Consider the following 25232-nt stretch of genomic DNA (forward strand, 5'->3'; position numbering starts at 1 on the left):
ATGTTTAATTTTATTTACAGTTTTTTTTATTTTATGGGAAAAGGGGTGTGATTCAAACTTATTAGGGATGGGGTTAAATGAGCGTAACTTTTTTTTTTTTGCAATGTTATGGCTTCCATAGGGGGCTATAACACTGCACACACAGGAGGCAAGGTAAGGGACCCTCCTGCTGTCCTAGAGCTTTTGGGGATGCCGTGATTGCAGCCCCCTGAGCTAACCAGCGTTTTATTTTCACTTTAGACGTGGCGTTCAACTTTGAATGCCGCGTCTAAAGGGTTAATAGCAATGATCGTGGTGCTGCGTGCTATTAGCCACGGGTCCTGGCAGTTGTTAGAGGCTGGGCCCGACCCGCTGCACCACGTTATAGAACGGGTGCGGACTCATGACGTACTGGTACGTCATGGGTCCTTAAGAGGTTGAGTATGTTCACACATGCCTTATTTTTACTGCTAATTTCTCCATCGCCATGAAATTACCACCTGAGGGACTCCACCCCTAGGGACAGGAAACCTTGGAGAATAAAAGTAAGTCCCTGTCCCTATGAGAAGCCTGGAGAGGAGCCTTGTCTCAAGTGGGTCTCTAAGATAATAGAATGACTGGGAGATTCCCTTATGCTGGGCCCCTCGGTGTTGGCAGTATGGTATCCCTATGAGCCCTGGTTGGGTATTTTTTTTTACCAGATCTCACATCTTCCTAATTTTGAATCTCCCGCCCTATCCCCTCCGTCGGCAGCCTGCGCTAACATACTAACCAGTATAATCCGCTGCCACTGGTATGTGGGCAGGTTGCGGCCGGGCTGTCGGTGGAGGATCTTGGCGTCTGAGTGTGGATTGCTGCGGCCTGTATGGTGGGTGCAGATTAGCACTACAGAGGAGAAGTGATGATGAAGGAGGGGGTCAGTTAGTGAAAGTTGTACGTTTCGCTCTGATTATGGAAGAGCCCAGGGAACCAAGGTCAAATCAAGATATTATGTTTGAGGGTCTTGATTCTAAAAAAACAAAAAAAAAACTGCACAGTCTGTTGGTTATGGACACAGTGGAGCTCGAGGTCCTGCACAGTCTGTAGGTTATAACTAGAGATGAGCGAACTTACAGTAAATTCGATTTGTCACGAACTTCTCGGCTCGGCAGTTGATGACTTATCCTGCGTAAATTAGTTCAGCTTTCAGGTGCTCCGGTGGGCTGGAAAAGGTGGATACATTGCTAGGAAAGAGTCTCCTAGGACTGTATCCACCTTTTCCAGCCCACCGGAGCACCTGAAAGCTGAACTAATTTATGCAGGATAAGTCATCAACTGCCGAGCCGAGAAGTTTGTGACGAATCGAATTTACTGTAAGTTCGCTCATCTCTAGTTATAAACACGGAGCTTGTGGTCCTGCACAGTCTGTAGGTTATGGACACAGTGGAGATTGTGATCCTTAGCTGTTTACACAACTTAACTTTAACCTCCAGCACAGTCACAATGAGCATCAATTATGGTGTTAAACAAGAAAATGCTTATTTACTCCACAATGAAATCACTGAAATTTATTGAAGTTTATGTATTTTTTTTATTTAAAAAAAAGACACGATCAGACATGTTTGTACAATTGCTATAAAACACATATATGTCAGACAATATTATTTAACAGTGATGCTAATAATGGTGATATCTTCATAGGGCTTATCAGTCTTGGGGTTAACTTTACTATTGGAGATCCTCTGGACCACTTCCATTCCTTTGGTTACCCGCCCAAATACTGTGTGTTTATTGTCGAGCCAAGGCTGAAAGAGAACAGACGACAGACCGTTACACAAGAGAACTTGTACCCTTACACCCCTCTATGATGGGGACATTACACACATTATACACAACACTTGTATATGAAGCAATATGAACACTATTAGGGACAGCCACTCACACCAACTGTGTGCTCGATTTAACAACGAGGAATGAGGCTGTTTCTAGGCAGATGAGAATGGTTACCACAAAATTACTAAAAGGATTTGATCGGTAATGGAAGCAATGTAACACAATCCTGACACAGCATCCGGACACTTCAGGTCAATGTTCAGTCATGGCCGTAAATGTTGGCACCCCTGAAATTTTTCAAGAAAATGAAGTATTTCTCACAGAAAAGGATTGCAGTAACACATTTTGCTATACACATGTTTATTCCCTTTGCTTTTTTTGTTTAGTTCCAATACACAATGTCACTCCAAAAATGGGCTGGACAAAATTATTGGCACCCTTTCAAAATTGTGGAAAAATAAGATTGTTTTAAGCATGTGATGCTCCTTTAAACGCACCTGGGACAAGTAACAGGTGTGGGCAATATAAAAATCACATGAAAAGGAGAGAAGTTCATTTAGTCTTTGCATTGCGTGTCTGTTTGTGCCACACTAAGCATGGACAACAGAAAGAGGAGAAGAGAACTGTGAGGACTTGAGAACCAAAATTGTGAAAAAAATATCAATCTCAAGGTTACAAGTCCAACTCCAGAGATCTAGATCTGCCTCTCCACAGTGCGCAACATGATCAAGAAATTTGCAACCCATGGCACTGTAGCTAATCTCCCTGGGTGCGGATGGAAGAGAAAAATTGATGAAAGGTGTCAACACAGGATAGTCCGGATGGTGGATAAGCAGCCCCAAACAAGTTCCAAAGATATTAAAGTGGTCCTGCAGGCTCAGGGAGCATTAGTCAGTGCAAACGATCAGTCGACATTTAAATGAAATTAAAAGCTATGGCAGGAGGACCCCACTGCTGACACAGAGACATAAAAAAGCAAGACTACATTTTGCCAAAATTAACTTGAGTAAGCCAAAAATCCTTCTGGGAAAATGTCTTGAGACCAAGACAGAGCTTTTTGATAAAGCACATCATTCTACTGTTTACCAAAAACGGAATGAGGCCTACAAAGAAAAGAACACAGTACTTACAGTGAAATATGGTGGAGGTTCAATGATGTTTTGGGGTTGTTTTGCTGGCACTGGGTGCCTTGAATGTGTGCAAGGCATCATGAAATCTGAGGATTACCAATGGATTTTGGGTCGCACTGTACAGCCCAGTGTCAGAAAGCTGGGTTTGCCTCCGAGATCTTGGGTCCTCCAGCAGGACAATGACCCCAAACATACCCAGCAAAAAGCACCCAGAAATGGATGGCAACAAAGTGCTGGAGAGTTCTGACGTGGCCAGTAATGAGTCCAGATCTAAATCCCATTGAACACCTGTGGAGAGATCTTAAAATTGCTGTTGGGAAAAGGCGCCTTCCAATAAGAGAGACCTGGAGCAGTTTGCAAAGGAAGAGTGGTCCAACATTCCGGCTGAGAGGTGTAAGAAGATTATTGATGGTTATAGGAAGCAACTGATTTCAGTTATTTTTTTCCAAAGGATGTGCAACCAAATATTAAGTTAAGGGTGCCAATAATTTTGTCCAGCCAATTTTTGGAGTTTGGTGTGACATTATGTCATATCTTTTTTGGTTTAGTTCCAATACACAGAAATTGAATAAACATGTGTATAGCAAAACATGTGTTACTGCAATCCTTTTCTGTGAGAAATACTTCATTTTCTAGAAAAATGTCAGGGGTGCCAACATTTACTGTATCTGAAATTCACAATTGCAAATGTTGCTGCAGATTTTGATGCACTCTTTTAAAGGGGTTATCCAGGAATAAAAAGACAGAACTATTTTCCCTCAATAACAGCACCATGTCAGTCTCCAGCTCAGTGTTTCCCAGCCAGGGTGCCCCCAGCTGTTGCAAAACCCCACTTGTAGTTTTGCAACAGCTGGAGGCACCCTGGCTGGAAAACACTGCTCCAGGTTGTATGTGGTATTGCAGCTCAGTTACATTGAAGTGAATGGAGCTTGTAATACCATGCACAGACGTGGTATTGTAATACTGGGGACAGACGTGGCACTGTTTTTAAAGAAAATTAGTATTTTTATATTCCTGGATAACCTCTTTAAATTAATGAGGAAAATAGGCAACAAATCTCCAACAGATGTGCTGTGAAATTCAAATCTACACAGCAGGTGAAATGCTACACAATCATTATTATTATAATTTTTTACTGCTTCTGTAGTGCTGTAGAATATCTACAGCATACATGCCAAGTGTGGACATAATATTCTAGTTATTGTTTTGGGTGTAGTTATTTTTTGGGGCCATTCACACTGCTTCCAGCTCATAGGCTAAATCCATAGACCTTTAGGGCAAATGCACATTAGATAAATGTGCTGCAGATTTACCCCCAGAAATGATCATGGAAACTCAGCAGCAGATTACAGTACTAGCACCCAGCCCCTCCTGGATTGAGATACAGAGCCCTGTACATCAGTCAAGGAAGGGCTGGGAGGTAAAATGAGCAAGGTGGCATGTCAGACGTAGGCATTTGAGCAGTTTGGCTCCACCCAATTAATTGCTAAATAAGGTTATTCTACGCATTTGGCAACCACAGTTTGCATTTATATCTTACCAGCTAGCCAACAGAGTCTGCAGCTCTTAACAGCAAATACAGCCGACAGATTCCATTTACTGCTGAGGATTTACTGGGTGTAAATCAATATGAATCTATAACCTGTGAACATACCTGAACACTGACCTGCGGAATTGAAAAACTCCAGCCTGTCAATTTAAAGGGGTACTCCACTGCACACATCTTATCCCCTATCTAAAGTATAGGGGATAAGATGTTAGATCGTAGGCGGTTCCGCCACTGGGGACCCCCGCGATCTCCAGGCCGGCACCCGTCATTCGGGGCACGGAGTGAACTCCACTCTGTGCCCGATGACTGGCGATGCAAGCCGCCCTGACCCCTCCATTCAAGTCCATGGTCTGTACCGCCTGACAATGCCTGGGTTTTTTAAGATTCTATTAAATGGGCACGGTCACCAACTTTATTTTTTGATCTGTTGTAGTACTTATGTACTACAACATATCTCTAATATACTTTTATCTTTTATTTTTTTAATTAAAATTGTTTAATTTTCATTTGAAAACCGGCCACTAGGAGTCTCCCTCCTAGTGGCCGGCTGCAGCCTGGGGTGACCTCACGCCTGAAAAAGGACCGATGCTGTCGGGCATCGGTCCTTTTTCATTCAGCCTGCGCTTGCTCCCTGCCTGTCAATCAGACAGGCAGGGAGCGAGCGCATTGGCTCCCCGGCCACTGGCTGGGAGGCCACTCCTCCTGCACATCGCCGCCGCCGGACTCTGCAGTAAGTGTAATTGGGGGGGGTTGTGATGGAGGAAACCGGGTATGGTGCATGTAACTAATAGTTTATCTACACAGGGTGCCTCCAGCTGTTTCAATACTACAACTCCCAGCATGCCCTGACAGCCAATAGATGTCAGGGCAAGCTGGGAGTTGCAGTTGGAGGCACCCTGTGTAGATGAACTAAGGGCGGAAGTCCCCCCCCCAGCAGGCATCAGTGATGTGGTGCCTGCTGGGTAAGTCTGCCTGGTAGTGAGCACACTGCCAGGCAGACAAAAAGCATTTTTAATATAGTAAAAATTAAGAGCAGGGAGGGGGTTAGTGATAGATTGGCAATAGGCAGGGACAGAAAAAAAAAATAGGATGGTGGGAGCTACCCTTTAACCCCCCCTCCCATAGACTTGCATTGAGGGGGGCGTGGCGTCACTACACCCGCACCCAGTGTTCGTAACAAAATGTTCTGAATGCTGGGGTAGTGGAGTTCCCCTTTACAGATTGCAGGATGCAGAACAATCATAAGTAAGTAGCTTATTTGCAACATGTTTCTGCCACCGATCTCTGAAAATCTATATATAGCGGGTCTGCAGCAAAATGCTCATGTGTATCAAGTGGTACTTTCTGAAGATTCACGTGGATCTCCACCCCTGCTATGTTGAAAGTGGTGAAATCAGTGGTATAAACCCACAACAGAATGTCCAAGCTGCCCATCTGACTTTTAGAGGACTGTGGTTGTAGAAACAAAATATATTATACAATCCGTATATCAAGGTTTACTTACAGTAGGTACTACAGTGACAAAGAACTGGGAGCCATTGGTACCGGGACCAGCATTCGCCATACTGAGTGTGTAGGGCCGGTCATGCCTTAGTGTGGCATGGAATTCATCCTCAAACTCTCCGCCCCAGATACTTTCTCCACCCATGCCTGTGCCTGTCGGGTCTCCTGTCTGAATCATAAACCCCTAAGCAAAAAAATATAAATACATTTTTATGTGTCATGTTACAAACTCCATATACTGTGCATATCAATATACTTTGGGCAATAAATACATCTTTGTCACAAGCACATATATTGTGGGGGGGATTTGCTATCGACTGTGGCATCTAGAGGGTTAAACAGCTGGGGTCAGAATTCTATCCAATCCCAGCAACTGATGGGGAGGCAGCAGTCAGCAGCGGCTGTGTATTGAGCGAGCTCTGCTCTTCTGCCCACTGTTCTCCCACAAAGGGAGAATAGGGGGCGCAGCAGGTTTGTACTCGTCTCTCTCTCTCCATCTGACTGAGGTTTGTGCTTTATCCATCTTGCTATATGGAATTAACTACATCTTATACTATGAAAATGTGAAACATGAGTTTACAGAATAAATTATGAAAATACTGAAAATAATATTGAGGTATTGGTGTCATAAGATTATTTCCATACATGTATACTTGAAGGTAGGTACAGAAGGTACTCACCACCAGAATATGTGCAAAAATAGAAATTCTTTATTGCATCGTGCAGCAGTAGACATGGACCAGTGTGGACGCAGCAAACTAAGAGACGGTAACAGCTATTTCACGCCTCTTACGGGCGCTTCTTCAGACTTCTTGGTGGTCTGAAGAAGCCCCCGTAGGAGGCATGAAATAGCTGTTACCGTCTCTTGGTTTGCTGCCTCCACACTGGTCCATGTCTACTGCTGCCCGATGCAATAAAGAATTTCTATTTTTGCACATATCCCGGTGGGGAGTACCTCCTTTATCTACCTTTATACTTCTATGAACTTTGCCTTTGTGGGATTGAGCACCCGGTACAGGATTGATGAATGTTGGGTGTATACTCCGCTTCCGGCTCTAACATGCTATTAAGGACATTGTGGAAGTGCTAAATGGTGCAGAGCTGTGCCGGCTTTTATTTCCATATATCCTACCTGTCTGTGGATCATATGCCTTGATACTTGTGTAGGATTGTAGTGCTGTGGGGACCGTAGAGCCTGTCTATCAAGGACTTTTGCTTACTGCTATTTAACAAGTGTGTGCTAATGGTAACTATCGTGAAAGAAACAACATTTTACATACATGTACATCAAGTAGTGGGAAGCGAGTAAAAGTAATACATTAAAACAGCATAAACACATACAGTTTGTGCGGACTTTGTGCCACAAGCACTATAAGCCATGTAAACATAGAAGATAGGTCTCAGCACCTTTCCTTACGTTGCATAGAACTCAAATGGATGGACACCTGATCCACACAGTCCCTGGAAACCAATAACTTCAACCTCTTCAGTGCTACCATGCCAAGCATATACAGCAAATGACATTAAATGAGAAGAAGATAGCGAAGCACTCACCAGGTCAGTAAAAGGCTTCTTTATTGATCATGTTGATCAGTCGGGATACATGCAGGGGAGGATGGAATGGACGCGGGGATACAGGGAACGGCGACTGACCGTTTACGTGATGGAGCGCTTAGTCAGGCTGCTTCAAGTACCGGCCTGACGAAGCGCTCCGGCGCGTAAACGGTCCATTGCCGTTCCCGGTACCCCCTTGTCCATTCCATCCTCCCCTGCATGTATCCCGACTGATCAACATGATCAATAAAGAAGCCTTTTACTGACCTGGTGAGTGCTCCGCTATCTTCTTTTCATTTGACACTATAAGCCAAGGTTCACAACTGCATTGGAGCTCCATTCCGAGGGAAAAGAGGGCTCTGTCACATATGACATTTATCTATCAGGAACGGACTGGTCAAAAATGCTGCAAGCCGTCTGGTCAAATCCTGCTAAATAAATGGAAACCAGATGAATCCAATTAAATCCAATGGGATCTGTCAGGGTCTGTTGTGCAACGGACCGTCCAGCATCACTTTTAGGCACTAAATAGAATCTGCGACAGAGGCCCCAAATAGAGCCTCCAATGTAGATGTGAACAGCTTTGCCCTCAAAAACAGTATAAAATTCATGCATTTTACAATGAGGTTTAAAAGGGGTGCTCCACTGGAAAATATTTTGTTTTAAAATCAACTGGTGCCAAAAAGTTAAACAGATTTGTAAATTACTTCTATAAAAAAATCTTAATCCTTCCAGTACTACTTAGCTGCTGTTATGATCCACAGGAAGGGCTTTTCTTTTTGAATTTCCTTTCTGCCTGACCACAGTGCTCTCTGCTGACACCTCTGACCATGTCAGGAACTGTGCAGACTAGGAGAAAATCCCCATAGAAAACTTATTCTGCTCTGGGCAGTTCCTAAAATGGACAGAGGTGTCAGCAAAGAGCACTGTGGTCAGGCAGAAAGGAAATTCAACAAGAAAACAACTTCCTGTGGAGCATACAGCAGCTAATACTGGAAGGATTGAGATTTTTTTTTTATAGAAGTAATTTACAAATCTGTTTAACTTTCTGGCACCAGTTGATTTAAAATATTTTTTTCCCCCAGTGGAGTACTCCTTTAAAGGGGTATTCCAGGCAAAACCTTTTTTTATATATATCAACTTGCTCCAGAAAGTTAAACAGATTTGTAAATTACTTCTATTAAAAAATCTTAATCCTTCCAATAGTTATTAGCTTCTGAAGTTTTCTGTCTAACTGCTCAATGATAGGAACTGCACAGCTCCCGGGACGTGAGTCATCAGAGAGCAGTTAGACAGAAAACAACTCAACTTCAGAAACTAATAACTATTGGAAGGATTAAGATTTTTTAATAGAAGTAATTTACAAATCTGTTTAACTTTCCGAAGCCAGTTGATATATATAAAAAAAAAAGTTTTGGCCTGGAATACCCTTTTAAGACCAGACTTGTTGGTTCCTGGTTTCAGTAAGGAATCACTCCTAAAGTGCGTCATTGCTGGCTCCTAACTTTTGGAGATATTTCCTTTTCCAGGCTAAGATTTGTCTAGGTCAGCCAAGGAAAGGTAAAGTCACCATCATTTTAGGACAGTGGCACTGGCTAGAACACTTTTTCCCAACCAGGGTGCCTCCAGCTGTTGCAAAAGTACAACTCCCAGCATGCCCAGACAGCCGAAGGCTGTCTTGGCATGCTGCGAGTTGTAGTTTTGCAACAGCTGGAGACACCCTGGTTGAAAAACACTGGGCTAGAGCAAAGGCTAAATAATAAAGAATAGCGCCAAATTGTACTTACCTTTATGATGCGATGAAATACGTGACTGTTGTAATAACCGTTTCGGCTGTGCACACAGAAGTTCTCCACTGTCTTAGGACATCTATGTAAAACAGATTAAGTACTTTATATTAAAGTGTGCAATAAACATTTGTTCCACACACATTATAATTACTTAACAAAATGTTAAGAAATTAATGTAAGAATGAATCTCAATCCAGGCAGGCACCTTTTCGAAAAAAAAAAAAAAAAGACTCATATAAGACACTTACTCAACCGGAAAGAGCTTGACGTGAATATCGCCCATACTGGTGTGTATAATGGCGCTGTCAGACACACGTTTGGGTCCTTCCGCCTGTGTGGCTGCCATCACTTCTTCTTTAGATGGTTTCTCGTTGAAAATATCTCTGTCAGAGTCTGCGCTCTTTGTGTCTTCTGGTTCCCGTTTGGTAAACTAGAATGAGAATATTTCTAATCAATTAACAACTCTATGGCTATATCCCTCTACCATACAGACAAACTCCATCCTTAGACATATCCCAGGAGCAGGTCATTGAGGGACAATATAATCTATTCCATGATGAGGGGGAAAAAACGGAATTACCAGATTCTCCAGATGTTAAAAGGGGTACTCCACTGAAAAACATTTTTATTTTAAATCAACTGGATCCAGAAAGTTAAAACAGATTTGTAAATCACTTCTATTAAAAAAAAAAAAAAATCTGAATCCTTCCAGTACTTATCAGCTGCTTTTATGATCCACAGGAAGTTATTTTCTTGTTGAATTTCCTTTCTGTCTGACCACATTGCTCTCTGCTGACATCTCTGTTCATGTCAGGAACTGTCCGGAGCAGGAGAGGTTTGCAATGGGGATTTGCTCCTACTCTGGACAGTTCCTAAAATGGACAGAGGTGTCAGCGGAGAGCACTGTGGTGGGGTAGAAAGGAAAATCAAAAAGAAAAGAACTTCCTGTGGATCATAACAGCAGCTGATAAGTACTGGAAGGGTTAAGATTTATTAATAGAAGTAATTAAACACAACATTGTTGAGAGATTAGGGGATTGAGTAGAGAAAATAAGAGATATATGCATTGAGGGGGCATGGCCAACCCCCACAGCATGAAAACAGCGTTCGGAACATTTACTTCCAAATGCTGGCCAGTGGTGTAGCCCTTTAAAAAGGTATCAGTGGGATCTGGAACCATTTTATAACATATTTATATTTTTTTTATATAAATCTATATTTATTTTTATATATATATATATATATATATATATATATATATATATATATATATATATATATATATATATATATATATATATATATATATATATATTTATTTAATCATTTTATAACTATATATATATATATATATATATATATATATATATATATATATTATAAAATGGTTCCCGATCCCACTGATACCTTAAAAGGGCTACACCACTGGCCAGCATTTGGAATAAAATGTTCCGAACGCTGTTTTCGTGCCGGGGGGGGGGGGGGGAGTGACCACGACGTTACGAACACTGGCCAGTGGAGTTTCCTTTTGAAGTTGACCTGTACATTTCGGTGGATGGGGTAGCAGTAAAGTGCAATAAATCAGGATCCCTCCACCATTTTGCCCCATTTTCTTTGAGAACATATGGTCTCCTGTGCAGAGTGCGGCTCTAGTCCTGGAGGCGCTGGGTTTCCGAGATGTGACGTCACACCCCTTTCCCATAGACCTAAATAGAGGGGGCGTGGAGTCACAAGGAGGCATGGCGTCACATCTCTGTCTCGGAAACCCAGCATTTCAGAGACTGGAGCAGCACCCGGCACAGAATGGATAGGGGATAAGATGTCTAAGGGCAGAATACCCTTTAACCGCTCATATTAATGATTCATGCGTATACTTAGGTGGAAACATCACTACATGGGGATCACTGCTGATCACATTCTTTATACTGTCCTCTGCATCATTTAGCTTTAATTGCACTAGAATGGTTTTTACTGACTTACAGTAATTATATTACATAGTAATTAATATTTTTTTTTTCTTTTTGACAGTACTTTGCATGGATGTTAAACGTAAGCGCTTTCATGGATGCTAAATTTCCACTTTCTGTTGCCAATGCCTATATATCTTAGATAGAAAAAAAAATGCCTTATTTGAGGTTTCCAATTCCTTTGCATCAGTGGTGGTCTGGTACGTATGTAACTTTGACGACCTCTGTTTATATGGGCGCACCGGCGGACATACCAGAGTTCATCAAGCTTCTCAATAACATGATCTAAACCTAAAATCTACCAGACCTCTAATCACATCTATTTTTGCTCCCACACTGACATCTAGTGGCGATATACTGCAATTTAAACTGCAAGATTTAGAAAGGATAGAGCAGGCAATTCCACAAAATGCAAACCAATTCGTGTCACTGTTTTTACAGCGCCAAGGAATATCCAACACGGTGAGAAGATTAGAGCAAAAGGGATTGTTCATCCCAAAGTGCTTCAAAGGTAGATGGCATAGCCAAAAAGCTTGAACATCATGGCTATCTATGCATTGGCTCGTATACAATGTGCTTATGATATTGCCAAACCTACAGTTACCATCTGACCGATCTAATAAATATGGCAAAAATAGATATAAGCCTTGGGTATTTCCCACCCCCTATATAGGAGGTACCCACATTTTTCAACTTTGAAAGCCACATTTAGCACTGAGGGACTGTCATAGAAGCCATGTAGTGGATGTAAAACAGAAAATGGTTCCAAATAGCTATGCAGCAGACTACTTGAAGGATTTCTGGTGCACGTCCTCTCCTTAAAGAGAAAACAGATGTCTCACCAGTTTACAGAGTATGGCAGCGTATAATGCATGGTTGGATTACTTCTGGGCAGGTGCACAGATCCCCAGTGTCAGCACAGAGCAGTCTTTCCCAACCTTTGATGTCTGCCTTGTCAGTATTCCTATGGTAAGAATAAATCACTTTTGCAATCTCCACTCGAGTGCTGACAGATGGACAGACTGTATATGTGAAAACCTGAAGCCCCAGATCACAGGTTACTCAGAGGTAGTTGCTGCCGCACAGCCATGGGTTGTCCATACATACAGTGGGGATCAAAAGTTTGGGCACCCCAGGTAAAAATTTGTATTAATGTGCATAAAGAAGCCAAGGAAAGATGGAAAAGTCTCCAAAAGGCATCAAAGACAGCCTTTGGCTGTCCGGGCATGCTGGGAGTTGTAGTTTTGCAACAGCAGGAGGCACCCTGGTTGGGAAACACTGGCACAGAGTGACTGGCCCAGTAAATCTTGTGTGCCTGCACCTCTTTCCATGATGCCCTAAAACCAATAGTGTAGGGCACCATAGAAAGTACACAAGAGAACATGGACACCTGTCAAAGACAGGTTTCCTGACTCCTTGCAAGGTGAGCTATGCTGATAGTATAGCAGGCATTGCAACAGATGTAGCAGCGCCAACTGTACAGTTAAAGCTGGCTACATCTGTAGACAGATAATACAGCATAGCAGTAACCACAATACTGTTAGGCTTTATCTATGGACAAACCATGACTGCACTGCAGCAGCTATCTCTGGGTGACCTGCAATCAGAGGCTAATATGTTTTCGCATATATACAGTTTATCACGTCTGCCTTGTCAGTATTCCTATGGTAAGAATAAATCACTTTTGCAATCTCCACTCGAGTGCTGACAGATGGACAGACTGTATATGTGAAACCTGAAGCCCCAGATCACAGGTTACTCAGAGGTAGTTGCTGCAGCACAGCCATGGGTTGTCCATACATACAGTGGGGATCAAAAGTTTGGGCACCCCAGGTAAAAATTTGTATTAATGTGCATAAAGAAGCCAAGGAAAGATGGAAAAATCTCCAAAAGGCATCAAATTACAGATTAGACATTCTTATATGTCAACAAAAGTTAGATTTTATTTCCATCATTTACACTTTCAAAATAACAGAAAACAAAAAAAAAAATGGCATCTGCAAAAGTTTGGACACCCTGCAGAATTTATAGCATGCACTGCCCCCTTTGCAAAGCTGAGACCTGCCAGTGTCATGGATTGTTCTCAATCATCATCTGGGAAGATCAGGTCATGTCAATCTCAAAGGTTTTAAATGCTCAGACTCATCTGACCTTGCCCCAACAATCAGCACCATGGGTTCTTCTAAGCAGTTGTCTAGAAACCAGAAACTGAAAATAGTTGACGCTCACAAAGACGGAGAAGGCTATAAGAAGATAGCAAAATGTTTTCAGATGTCAATATCCTCTGTTCGGAATGTAATTAAGAAATGGCAGTCAACAGTGGAAGCTAAAGCAAGATCTGGAAGACCAAGAAAAATATCAGACAGAACAGCTCACAGGATTGTAAGAAAAACTTTTCAACACCCACTTTTGACTGCACAATCCCTCCAGAGAGATACTTTTACAAATATGGTCTTCATGGAAGAGTCATCAGAAGAAAACCTCTTCTACATCCTCGCCACAACAATCAGCATTTGAACTTTGCAAATTAACATATAGACAAGCCTGATGCATTTTGGAAAGTTCTGTGGACCGATGAGGATAAAATTTAACTTTTTGGCCGGAATGCGCAAAGGTATGTTTGGAGAAGAAGGGGAACAGAATTTAATGAAAAGAACCTCTGTCCAACTGTTAAGTATGGGGGTGGATCAATCATGCTTTGGGGTTGTATTGCAGCCAGTGGCACAGGGGACATCTCACGAGTAGAAGGAAAAATGGATTCAATAAAATTGGGGATCCCCATCCTATAGTGTAGAATTTCATAATGTGTAATATTAAAAAGAATATGCCCATATTAGAATCAGATCCTGTAACCGAATCCACACCGGAAGTCGGGTATGGTTATGTGGCTTGCAAAGCTGAAACTATAGAAGGCATCTTCAAGCCTTATCAACCATCAAAAGTTTATACTTTGTTTAGTATGTCTGCATCTAAAAGTACCTTTTATTCCTAAACGTATAGGTTGCCAGTATATTCAAATATCGACACAATTTAGTTTGTACATGGTGTCAAATAGCCCCCTAAGACGTCTTTTCTCCAAATATATGAATGGACAGTACAGAGATCTTTCTGTGATTTTTTTTTTTTAGCTAGGCCGGTAACCATGACAAGGGGGCATCCTCTACATTTAGAAGAAAGAAGGTTTCACCATAATCAGACAGATTCTTTAGTGTAAGAGCAGTGAAACTATGGAACTCCCTGTCACATGATGTAGTGATGTCTGACAAACAAATTCAAGAGGGGCCTGGATGTTTTTCTAGAGAGTAACATTAGAGGTTATGGAAACTAGGTTTATGGGGATAGTACATTTATCCAGGGATTTATTCTGGTGCCAAATTTTTTCCCCCTTGTATGGGGCAGTTGGCATCAGTGGATTAACACAGTAGGGTTTTAGGCTGAATCTATGGACTCTTCTTTTGTCAACCTTACAAACTATGATTCACAGCTTTCCACTGTAATATGTTGCCATTTTGTTGGGGTTTCATTTCTTTTGGTTCTTGTTTTGATGTGTCTCAGTACATGATTTGTGGTTACCCTAATCTCATGTTCCTCTTGTAGGCTTTAAAGGAAATCTGTCATCAGAATCACCCGCACTAAACCTGTTACACAGGCTTGTAGTGCGGTTGATCCTGATTAAAACGCTCCTTACCTGGTTAAAAATGGTTCAGCGCTTCTTCAGATATCTATATTTTTTGTTTTCTGTTATTCCCTGGCTTGGGACTCAGTGGGAGGTGTTATCATCTCGGACTCGGCTACACGTCATTCTAGCTGGGCGGAGCTGCCGCCCGGCTCATGAATATTCATGAACTTATCCTCATGCGCGGTCCTCCCCACCAGACCTAGAAAAATGAGTTAGACTACGAGGATAAGTTCATGAATATTCATGAGCCGGGCGGTAGCTCCGCCCAGCTAGAATGACGTGTAGCCGAGTCCCAGATGATAACACCTCCCACTGAGTCCCAAGCCAGGGAATAACAGAAAACTAAAAATATAGATATCTGAAGAAGCGCTCAACCATTTTTAACCAGGTAAGAAGCGTTTTAATCAGGATCACCCGCACTACAAGCCTGTGTAACAGGTTCAGTGCGGGTGATTCTGATGACAGATTTCCTTTAATATCTAGGATGTACCTCTAAGGCTCTGAAAAGGTGTTCCAGAAGACATTTATCCAACACTGCCCATGGTTTCACTAAGCAAGTGTCTGCAGTGTCTCAACATTGGACCAAGGCACATGCTGGGAACACATTTACTCTAACGGTACACGGAATAGGGTAAGTGAGCCCTGCAGGGTGGTAATACAGAAGAAAGTTATATCTGGGATCATTTTGTATGTTCACATGCATTATGTATGCTCCTAAAAGGACTTCATAAATGACAACGTTATGTTGCACTACTAGTTCAGCCTTTATCTATTAACGGTCCACAACTGTATACATATTATATGTTTATATATATATACTACTAGTATTTGTTGGCTATTTTTCTATGTTCCTTATGTAAGTTGTGTTACAGTAGTATTCTCTTTTTGTTTAAAGTGTAACTCCGATCACACTCCGGCAGTATATCATCTGTTTAAATCTCCTGGTAAGCCTAAGACAGTGCTTCCCAACAAGGGTGCCTGCAGCTGTTGCAATACTACAACTCCCAGCATGCCTGGACAGCATCCGGCTGTGTGGGCTTGTTGGAATATGGATTTGCTTGAAGTTGCTTGAAAAAAAATCATAACTACATGCAGAAAAATTTATACGTAAAAAATTCTCATCTTCTGACCTCTATAAAATTTGTCGCAATCAATCGCCAATCGAACGCGACGGAGACAGGTGAGGGGACCCCCACTTGCGTGCTAGCTGACTGGGACATCACGATTTTATCGCGATGGTCTCGATCAGCCTGACTGAGCTGCCGGGAAGCTTTTACTTTCATTTTAGACAGGGCGATCATAACCCCGCGTTATATACCGGGACCGGGTGCAGGGTGTACAGGTACGCCCTGCGTTCTTAAGAGGTTAATGTTAAGTCTAGTAGGGTGCCCCCTCTGGTTGGGCCCTGCACCATTTGGGACAGATAATTGTCTTTAGCTATAGTCAGAAACTTGTTTCCTTTATGAGATTCACAGGTCTCAGTCTCCCAGTTTATATCTGGATAGATAAAGTCCCCCATTATTATCTCATTCTGATTTGCTGCCTTGTTTATTTGCCTCAGTAATTAATCTTCTGCCTCTTCCATTATGTTTGGTGGCTTATAGCAAACCCCCATCAGAATTTTTTTATTTTCATCTCCATATATTTCTACCCATAATGACTCCACATTATCATTTCCCTCCGATATATCCTCCTGCAGTGCGGCCTTCAGACTGGACTTTACGTAAAGACAAACTCCTCCCCCTTTCCGTTTTGTCCGATCCTTCCATAGACTATATCCCTGTATGTTGGACACCCAGTCACAGCTATCGTCAAACCAAGTCTCTGTTATACCCACTTTGTCATAATCCTCCAGAAATTTTCAACTCCAGTTCGTCAGTTTTATTGGTCAGACTTCTGGTTATTGCTATATAGTACAGCACACAGTACTTCTTCATTGCTATATAGTACAGCACTATACAGCACATAGTACTTCATTGCTATATAGTACAGCACTATACAGCACACAGTACTTCATTGCTATATAGTACAGCACTATACAGCACACAGTACTTCTTCATTGCTATATAGTACAGCACTATACAGCACACAGTACTTCATTGCTATATAGTACAGCACACAGTACTTCTTCATTGCTATATAGTACAGCACTATACAGCACACAGTACTTCATTGCTATATAGTACAGCACACAGTACTTCTTCATTGCTATATAGTACAGCACTATACAGCACACAGTACTTCTTCATTGCTATATAGTACAGCACTATACAGCACACAGTACTTCTTCATTGCTATATAGTACAGCACTATACAGCACACAGTACTTCTTCATTGCTATATAGTACAGCACTATACAGCACACAGTACTTCTTCATTGCTATATAGTACAGCACTATACAGCACACAGTACTTCTTCATTGCTATATAGTACAGCACTATACAGCACACAGTACTTCTTCATTGCTATATAGTACAGCACTATACAGCACACAGTACTTCTTCATTGCTATATAGTACAGCACTATACAGCACACAGTACTTCTTCATTGCTATATAGTACAGCACTATACAGCACACAGTACTTCTTCATTGCTATATAGTACAGCACTATACAGCACACAGTACTTCTTCATTGCTATATAGTACAGCACTATACAGCACACAGTACTTCTTCATTGCTATATAGTACAGCACTATACAGCACACAGTACTTCTTCATTGCTATATAGTACAGCACTATACAGCACACAGTACTTCTTCATTGCTATATAGTACAGCACTATACAGCACACAGTACTTCATTGCTATATAGTACAGCAGATGAAAGCAGGATGGGAATGGCTGCATAGTAATATTCCAACTGCTGGGGCTGGTCAGGTGACTGAGGCAGAAAACAGCAGTTAGGAGGAAGTGAGCAAAGAGCGGCAGAAAAGAATGCTGGGACCTGTAGTTCAAAGGAGTACTCCAGCGCAAAATAACTTATCCCGTATCCAAAGTTATAGATCGCGGGGGGTCCGAGCGCTGGGGCCCCCGGGATCTCCTGGACATGGCCGCGGCAGTCTGCCGGAAGTGAAATTTCGTCCCCAGCAGAAAGCCGCGGCAGACGCTCCCCCCTCCATGTATCTCTATGGGGTACATGGAGGGGGCGTCGGCCGCCACATCATGCGGGGACGGAACGCCCCCTTTCCTGTATAATGCCGCTGCCTCGTACCGAAGACCGCGGGGGGCCCCAGCGCTCGGACCCCCTGCGATCTGTAACTTCTCCCCTATCCTTCGGATGCTAGGACAGCCGCAGGCTTTCCAGGCATGCTGGGAGTTGTAGTTTTTGCAACAGCTTGAGGCACAGCAGTTGGGAAACACTGGTCTGTAGAGTCCATCACCAGCACCATGAGACAGTGGGTAAGGCAAACGCTCATCTCAGTGCTTCTAGTCTATTCTAGCAATTGGTGGAAGCCTCAGAAATCAATTGCTAGGATATATAAAGAATTTATTTTTTATGACAGTAACCCTTTAAAACAAGTTTCTAGCACTAAATAAGTGCTGTGGCCACTTTATTTTAAAGGAATGGTTGAGGTCCCAAATATTGGACCCCCCCACTGATCATAAACTGATGGCATATTTTAGTGACGTGCCATCACTCCATTAATCCCAGTATATTTTGTTCCTGTAATCCCTAAATTAGTGGTGTTAGGAAACAGAGATGGCATTAATCTAAGCACTAACCTCAGGCAGGATTAGACTGATTTACATTTGGCTATAAAGCTGAATGGGGTATTTGCATCTGGACATTTATAGACTAGCCACAGGACAGGTCATAAATGTCTAATGGATGTGGGTCCCACCTCTGAGTAAATGGGACTTGCATGAACAAGACAGCAAAGACCTTTAAATAGGCACGGTCAAATATAAAAACTTATTTTTATATGTTGTAGTTTTTTTTTAATATACTTCTTTATAAATAAAAAAAATTCACATTATATTAAAGAAAACTGCCTCCGAAAATCCCACCACTAGGGGTCCCCATACCTCCTGGGACACTGATGAGTCCCACAGAAGTATGAGTGTGTCCAAGGGTCATGGACACGAGATGGCTGATTGAAGCAACACTACTGTAACACAGAGTTTTACCAATCATGTGCCTTCAGCTGTTGCAAAACTACAACTCCAAGCATGCCTGGGCAAGCTGGGAGTCTTAGTTTTGCAAAACTGCAAGTTCAAGCATTACAGGACTGCCTAAGGATGACACACATGAATGACATGGGAAGATGTAAGTTATACACTCAACATTTATGGACATTTATCAATGGGTTTAGTCAGGTTTTCTTTACTATAATTGTTGCAAAATTGTCGCAACTGCGACTATGCGATTTTTCGTGCGACATTTTGACTAGAAAGCGAGAAAAGCAAGTTTTCCAAAAATTTACTACGTAGTAATAATTTTAAAATGGACTACGGGTAGTCAGGTATTTACTAACTGCGACAGTCGCAACTGCGCAAAAAAAAGTCGCAACAGGGTTAAAAATTTACTAAATTTACTCCAGCTCAAACATGGAGCAGAAAAAGCTAATACCAAAGTAAAAAAGAAAAAATTGCTTACGTGAAAGAAAATTATCAACAGGCTGGAACCAGTTGATAAATAAGTCACACATAAGCAAAAAAAAAGTAAGGAAAAAATTACTAAAAAAAAGAATACATAAGCAAACATTGATAAATGTCCCTCATTGTCTTTAGCGCTAGTGTACAGGCAATCCCCAAAAATCATTGTGTGTGTACAGCATAAATCCAGAGAGGAAAGAGCTGCTATATGCTCCTCCAAGAGCAGTGCGTCAGCAGAGTGAGGGAGGGGGAGACCAGAGAAGGACACTTCGCCTCCCTGGTGCATGCTATTATTTTGTGTGAAATATGGGTGATGGAGACATAAGTTACATGTACATGATCAGGATGAGGTACGGAGTACCATAGAACAGTTTTTTTAGTGGGATCTGACAGGTACGCATTATGGCAGTATGTTTGATAAAATATGTGCCTTTACCAACCATATAAAAACGATTCTTCTTAAAGGAAGTGCACACAATGATGGGGTCAGGCTGGGCGCTCAAGAGGACGGGATTATCGGACGCCTTCATCTCCACTGTGGAGGCAGAACGGTGCTTTTTGGCAACACCCTGAAACAGAGCCAGCTGCATCGCCCTGATGTTTTCCTGCTTGCCAAGGATACGCACACACCTAGAGAACATATGAATTTATACAAATTATTTAACCCCTTAAGGACCAACCCCATTTTCACCTTAAGGACCAGAGCGTTTTTTACACATCTGACCACTGTCACTTTTAGAATTAATAACTCTGGGATGCTTTTACTTTTCATTCTAATTCAGAGAAAGTTTTTTCATGACATATTCTATTTTATGTTAATGGTATATCTTCGTCGATACTTGCATCATTTCTTGGTGAAAAATGCAAAAAATTTATGAATAAATTGAAAATTGCTTTTTTTTTTACTTTGAAGCTCTCTGCTTGTAAGGAAAATAGACAAATAAATCTTATATTGATTCACAAATACAATGTCTACTTTATATTTGCATCATAAAGTTGACAAGTTTTTACTTTCAGAAGACATCAGAGGGCTTCAAAGTTCAGCAGCAATTTTCCAAAAAAATTTCAAAATCTGAGTTTTCAGGGACCAGTTCAGGTTTGAAGTGGATTTGAAGGGTCTACATATTAGAAATACCCCATAAATTACCCCAATATAAAAACTGCACCCCTCAAAGTATTCAAAATGACATTCAGTGTGTTAACCCTTTAGGTGTTTAACAGGAATAGCAGCAAAGTGAAGGAGAAAATTCAAAATCTTCATTTTTCTTCGCATGTTCTTGTAGACCCAGTTTTTGAATTTTCACAATGGGTAAAAGGAGAAAAGCCCCCCAAAATTTCTAACCCAATTTCTCTCGAGTAAGGAAATACATCATATGTGTATGTGAAGTGTTCGGCGGTAGAGGGTTCAGAAGGGAAGAAGCGACAATGGGATTTTGGAGAGTGGATTTTGCTGAAATGGTTTTTGGGGGGCATGTCACATTTAGGAAGCCCCTATTGTGCCAGAACAGCATAAAATTTTTTTTTTTTTTTTTTAAATACCCCACATGGCATACTATTTTGGAAACTACACCCCTCAAGGCACGTAACAAGGGGTCCAGTGAGCCTTAACACCCCACAGGTGTTTGATCACTTGACGTTAAAGTCAGATGTGTAAATGAAAAAATAATAATAATAATTCATTAAAGTGCATGTTTTCCCCAAATTTTGCATTGTTACAAAAGGGTAATGGGAGAAAATGCCCCCCAAAATTTGCAATCCTCTCTCTTCTGAGTATGGAAATACCCCATGTTAGGACGTAAAATGCTCTACAGGCGAACTACAGTGCTCAGAAGAGGAGGAGCCACATTTGGCTTTTGGAAAGCAAATTTTGCTGAAATGGTTTTTGGAGGGCATGTCAAATTTAGGAAGACCCTATGGAGCCAAAAAAACAACAACATAAAGAAAAAAAAAAAACACATGGCATACTATTTTGGATCCAGTGTTCTGGCACTATGGGGGCTTTGTAAACACACGTGGCCTTCAATTCCGGACAAATTTTATCTTCAAAAGCCCAATGTCGCTCCTTCTCTTCTGAGCATTGTAGTTCGCCCGTAGAGCATTTTACATCCACATATGGGGTATATTCTTACTGAAATGGGGTTACAATTTTTTTTCCTATTCTCCCTTGTGAAAATGAAAAATTTAGGGTAACGCCAGCATTTTAGAGAAAAAAAAACTAATTTCCCCCATCCAACTTTAACGAAAATTTGTCAAACACCTGTGGGGTGTTAAGGCTCACTATACCACTTGTTACATTCCATGAGGGGTGTAGTTTCCAAAATGGGGTCACATGTGAGTTTTTATTTTTTTGCGTACTTGTCAGAACCACTGTAAAATCAGCCACCCGTGTGCAAATCACCAATTTAGTTTTAGTTTTGCAAGATCTGAAGGGCCATGGTTTAGAAACCACCGCACTGTGATCTCCAAACTGTAGCCCTCCAGCTGTTGCAAGACTGCAAATCCCAGCATGCCCAAACAACAAACCACTGTCTGGGCATGCTGGGAGTTGTAGTTTTGCAACATCCGGAGGGCTACAGTTTAGAGACCACTGTATAGTGGTCTCAAAACTGTAGCCCTCCGGAAGTTGCTAGGCAACTACTCACCGGCTTCCGCAGGATCGCAGGCACCAGGGAGCTGCATCGCCGTCCGCCGATGGCAAGTGGACTTCCGGCGCTGGTCACCGTCTGTTCCCCCGTTCTGCTCGGACTTCTGTGGGTGGGCAGAATGAGGGAACTGAACTGGTTTCCAGTGGTCAGATCCCGAGCAATCAGACACATTCCCTATTCTTTGTATAGGGGATAAGTTGTTAAAGGGGTACTCCAGTGGAAAACTTTTTTTTTTTTTTTTTTTTAATCAACTGGTGCCAGAAAGTTAAACAGATTTGTAAATTACTTCTATTTAAAAATCTTAATCCTTCCAGTACTTATTAGCTCCTGAATACTACAGAGGAAATTATTTTCTTTTTGGAACACAGTGCTCTCTGCTGACATCTCTGTCCATTTTAGGAACTGTCCAGAGAAGCATATGTTTTCTATGGGGATTTTCTCCTACTCTGGACAGTTCTTAAAATGGACAGAGGTGTCAGTAGAGAGCACTGTGCTTGTGATGTCAGCAGAGAGCTCTGTGTTCCAAAAAGAAAATAATTCCCTCTAGTATTCAGCAGCTACTAAGTACTGGAAGGATTAAGATTTTTTTTCAATAGACGTAATTTACAAATCTGTTTAACTTTCTGGCACCAGGTGATTTAAATAAAAAAAGTTTTCCACCGGAGTACCCCTTTAAGGGCAGGTAATAGTACTAATATCCATCAGGATGCAGGAAAGCCACATAGCTATAAAGGGGAGGCAGCAATGATGCAGCACCTAGGTCAGGCATAGGCAACCTTCGGCACTGCAGATGTTTTGGACTACATCTCCCATGATGTTCTTACAGCCAAAATGCTGCCAAAGAATCATGGGAGATGTAGTCCAAAACATCTGCAGTGCTGAAGGTTGCCTGTGCCTGCTCTAGATCATCAGTATGTAACCCCTATGCTCATGGTATAAAGAATACAGTCTGACTTCTCCTGGAAATTGGTATTTTACCAACCAGCACTAGAAGGTAAGGCTTTTCTTGTTCATGTAAGGAAGTTCTACACATACTGGTTCAGAACAGACCGTGGGCTGACCAGGTATAAAATTAATATAAAATTCCCTCATTAGTCTGACATTAAACTCACCTGTTTGTTTCTACATTAATAACTTTGATGCCAAGCATTGTCCCATATAACACAAAGTGGCCGGTCTCATCAAAAATAATGTTCATTAGTTTAATGGCATCCACCTTCTCCAGCTCCCGCTCCACGGCCATGCGTCTGCCGAACTCCATGTCTGGAAGCTGCTGCCTCATCTGCTGTAGCTCCGTGAACATCTGCCAAGACCGACACCAAAAGTAACATTAGTTTTCTGCATAAAAATTATATTAGTGCATATACTTCTATATAGCAGTGATCTGCAACCTATGACTCTAAAGCTGGAACAGAACTCCCAGCATGACCCGAGTTGTAGTTCTGCACCAGCTACAGATCACTGCTATAGAGTAGTGTTTCCCAACCAGTATGCCTCTTCTAGCTGTGGCAAAACTACAACTCCCAGCATGCCCGGACAGCCAACGGCTGTCCGGGCATGCTGGGAGTTGTAGTTTTGCAACAGCTGGAGGCACCCTGGTTGGGAAACACTATTATAGCGGAAGTATATTAGGCTGCAGTCCCCAGTTTCTCCACTAGAGTCACTATAGCGATGTCTGGGTCACCTATGGCCCAACAGGGACATTTCTACTCACTAGCGGCAGAGATCTCAGCTGGATCCCAGCCATAGTAAGGGGGGAAATAATTAAAACCCATAACAAGCCCCGACACATAGTCCGGTACTGAATAAATATCGTAAAAAAAAACCAGGTTGAATTACTTAACAAAAAACAGTAAAATCCCATCCATCCCAGGAATTGGCATACATCTGGCAGAAATCAGGGCCAGTCGCCTCAAGACCACAACAGCTGTCATCCAGACGCTGCTGCTGCAGAACATGAAAGGGCAGCCGCTCTCTGCTGACCTATTGCTCCCCCCCGTACTGTGCGGCTTTGTGTACAAATAAAATTGAAACTATTCCTATTACCGACTGCAGGGGCTTGGGGAAAATGTTACAAAGTCATGGAGATTTGCGTTTGACAGATTGTTGTGCAGACCACATCATATGGGATCCTTTAGCAGGAACACATTACCCACAGCATAGGAACAGCAAGAATCCAGAGTAATGTGACCACCTCTAGCACGGAGGAACAGATTTACTGGCAGACTCATCCAATATCATTTAATAAATCCCAGCCTTGCTACAATATCCATCGTCCAGACATGTAAGCAAGCATTAGCCACTAAAGGGTTTCATGTATGATAGATGACTTGGATGAAAAAGAAAAACACAACAACATTGGAACTAATTAAAACCGTGCATTAAGGGAATTCTCGGAGAGTCTATGGCCTATCCTTAGTCCAGGGCTTGACAAATCAAAGGCGCCTGGTCGTCATGGCAAAGGGGACAGTTTGGTCAGCTTTCCCAATAGGGGGTCAATCATTATTTACTTATTTTAAATATAGAAGTTTTGCTTACTTCTACCTCCATTCCTGCACTGATTTCCCATTCTACCTCTGGTCGGCATTACAGCATTACATGAGGCTGCTTATTGGCTGTGGCAGTCACATGACGTCCGCTGCTTATGCAACATCTGAACATTGACCGGCGGGGGGCAGAACGGGGAAATCAGAGTGGGAACTGAGGAGGAGGTAAGTAAGGGTGCAAGAACACCACGTTTTCATTGTACAGGTGCCGGATCCGGCTGGGGGAGGGGAAAACCGTGCGCTTCTGTACCCAAGCTGGACCGACGCTGAAATCCATTGACTTGAATGAGCCGACCGGAGTCACCGTTTTACTCCGGTCGGCTCATTTTTGACCCTTACTACGTTTTTAGGTCCGGTCAGAAAACCGTATACGGGTCAAAAATGAGCCGACCGAAGTAAAACGGTGACTCCACTCTTTCAAGTCAATGGATTTCAGCGCCGGTCCGGCTGGGGTACGTGAGGGCACCTGTACAGTGAAA

The 25232-nt window shown here is 42.2% G+C and overlaps 1 protein-coding gene across 2 annotated transcripts in view; it reads right to left on the minus strand.

The window, feature by feature from the left end:
• Positions 1-1535: 1535 nt before the first annotated feature.
• Positions 1536-25232, minus strand: part of PPWD1 (peptidylprolyl isomerase domain and WD repeat containing 1) — a 44487-nt gene continuing 20790 nt past the window's right edge. For both annotated transcript variants that reach the window (XM_056541213.1, XM_056541224.1), the window contains exons 6-11: positions 23320-23510; positions 20003-20192; positions 9566-9747; positions 9315-9396; positions 5975-6157; positions 1536-1763 (exon numbers count right to left, since the gene is read on the minus strand). In XM_056541213.1, coding sequence (XP_056397188.1) covers positions 1620-1763; positions 5975-6157; positions 9315-9396; positions 9566-9747; positions 20003-20192; positions 23320-23510 — 972 coding nt within the window. In that variant the 3' untranslated portion in view covers positions 1536-1619. The remainder of the gene's footprint in view (positions 1764-5974; positions 6158-9314; positions 9397-9565; positions 9748-20002; positions 20193-23319; positions 23511-25232) is intronic.

Source organism: Hyla sarda, chromosome 1 (assembly GCF_029499605.1).
Source record: "Hyla sarda isolate aHylSar1 chromosome 1, aHylSar1.hap1, whole genome shotgun sequence".
NCBI lineage: Eukaryota > Metazoa > Chordata > Amphibia > Anura > Hylidae > Hyla > Hyla sarda.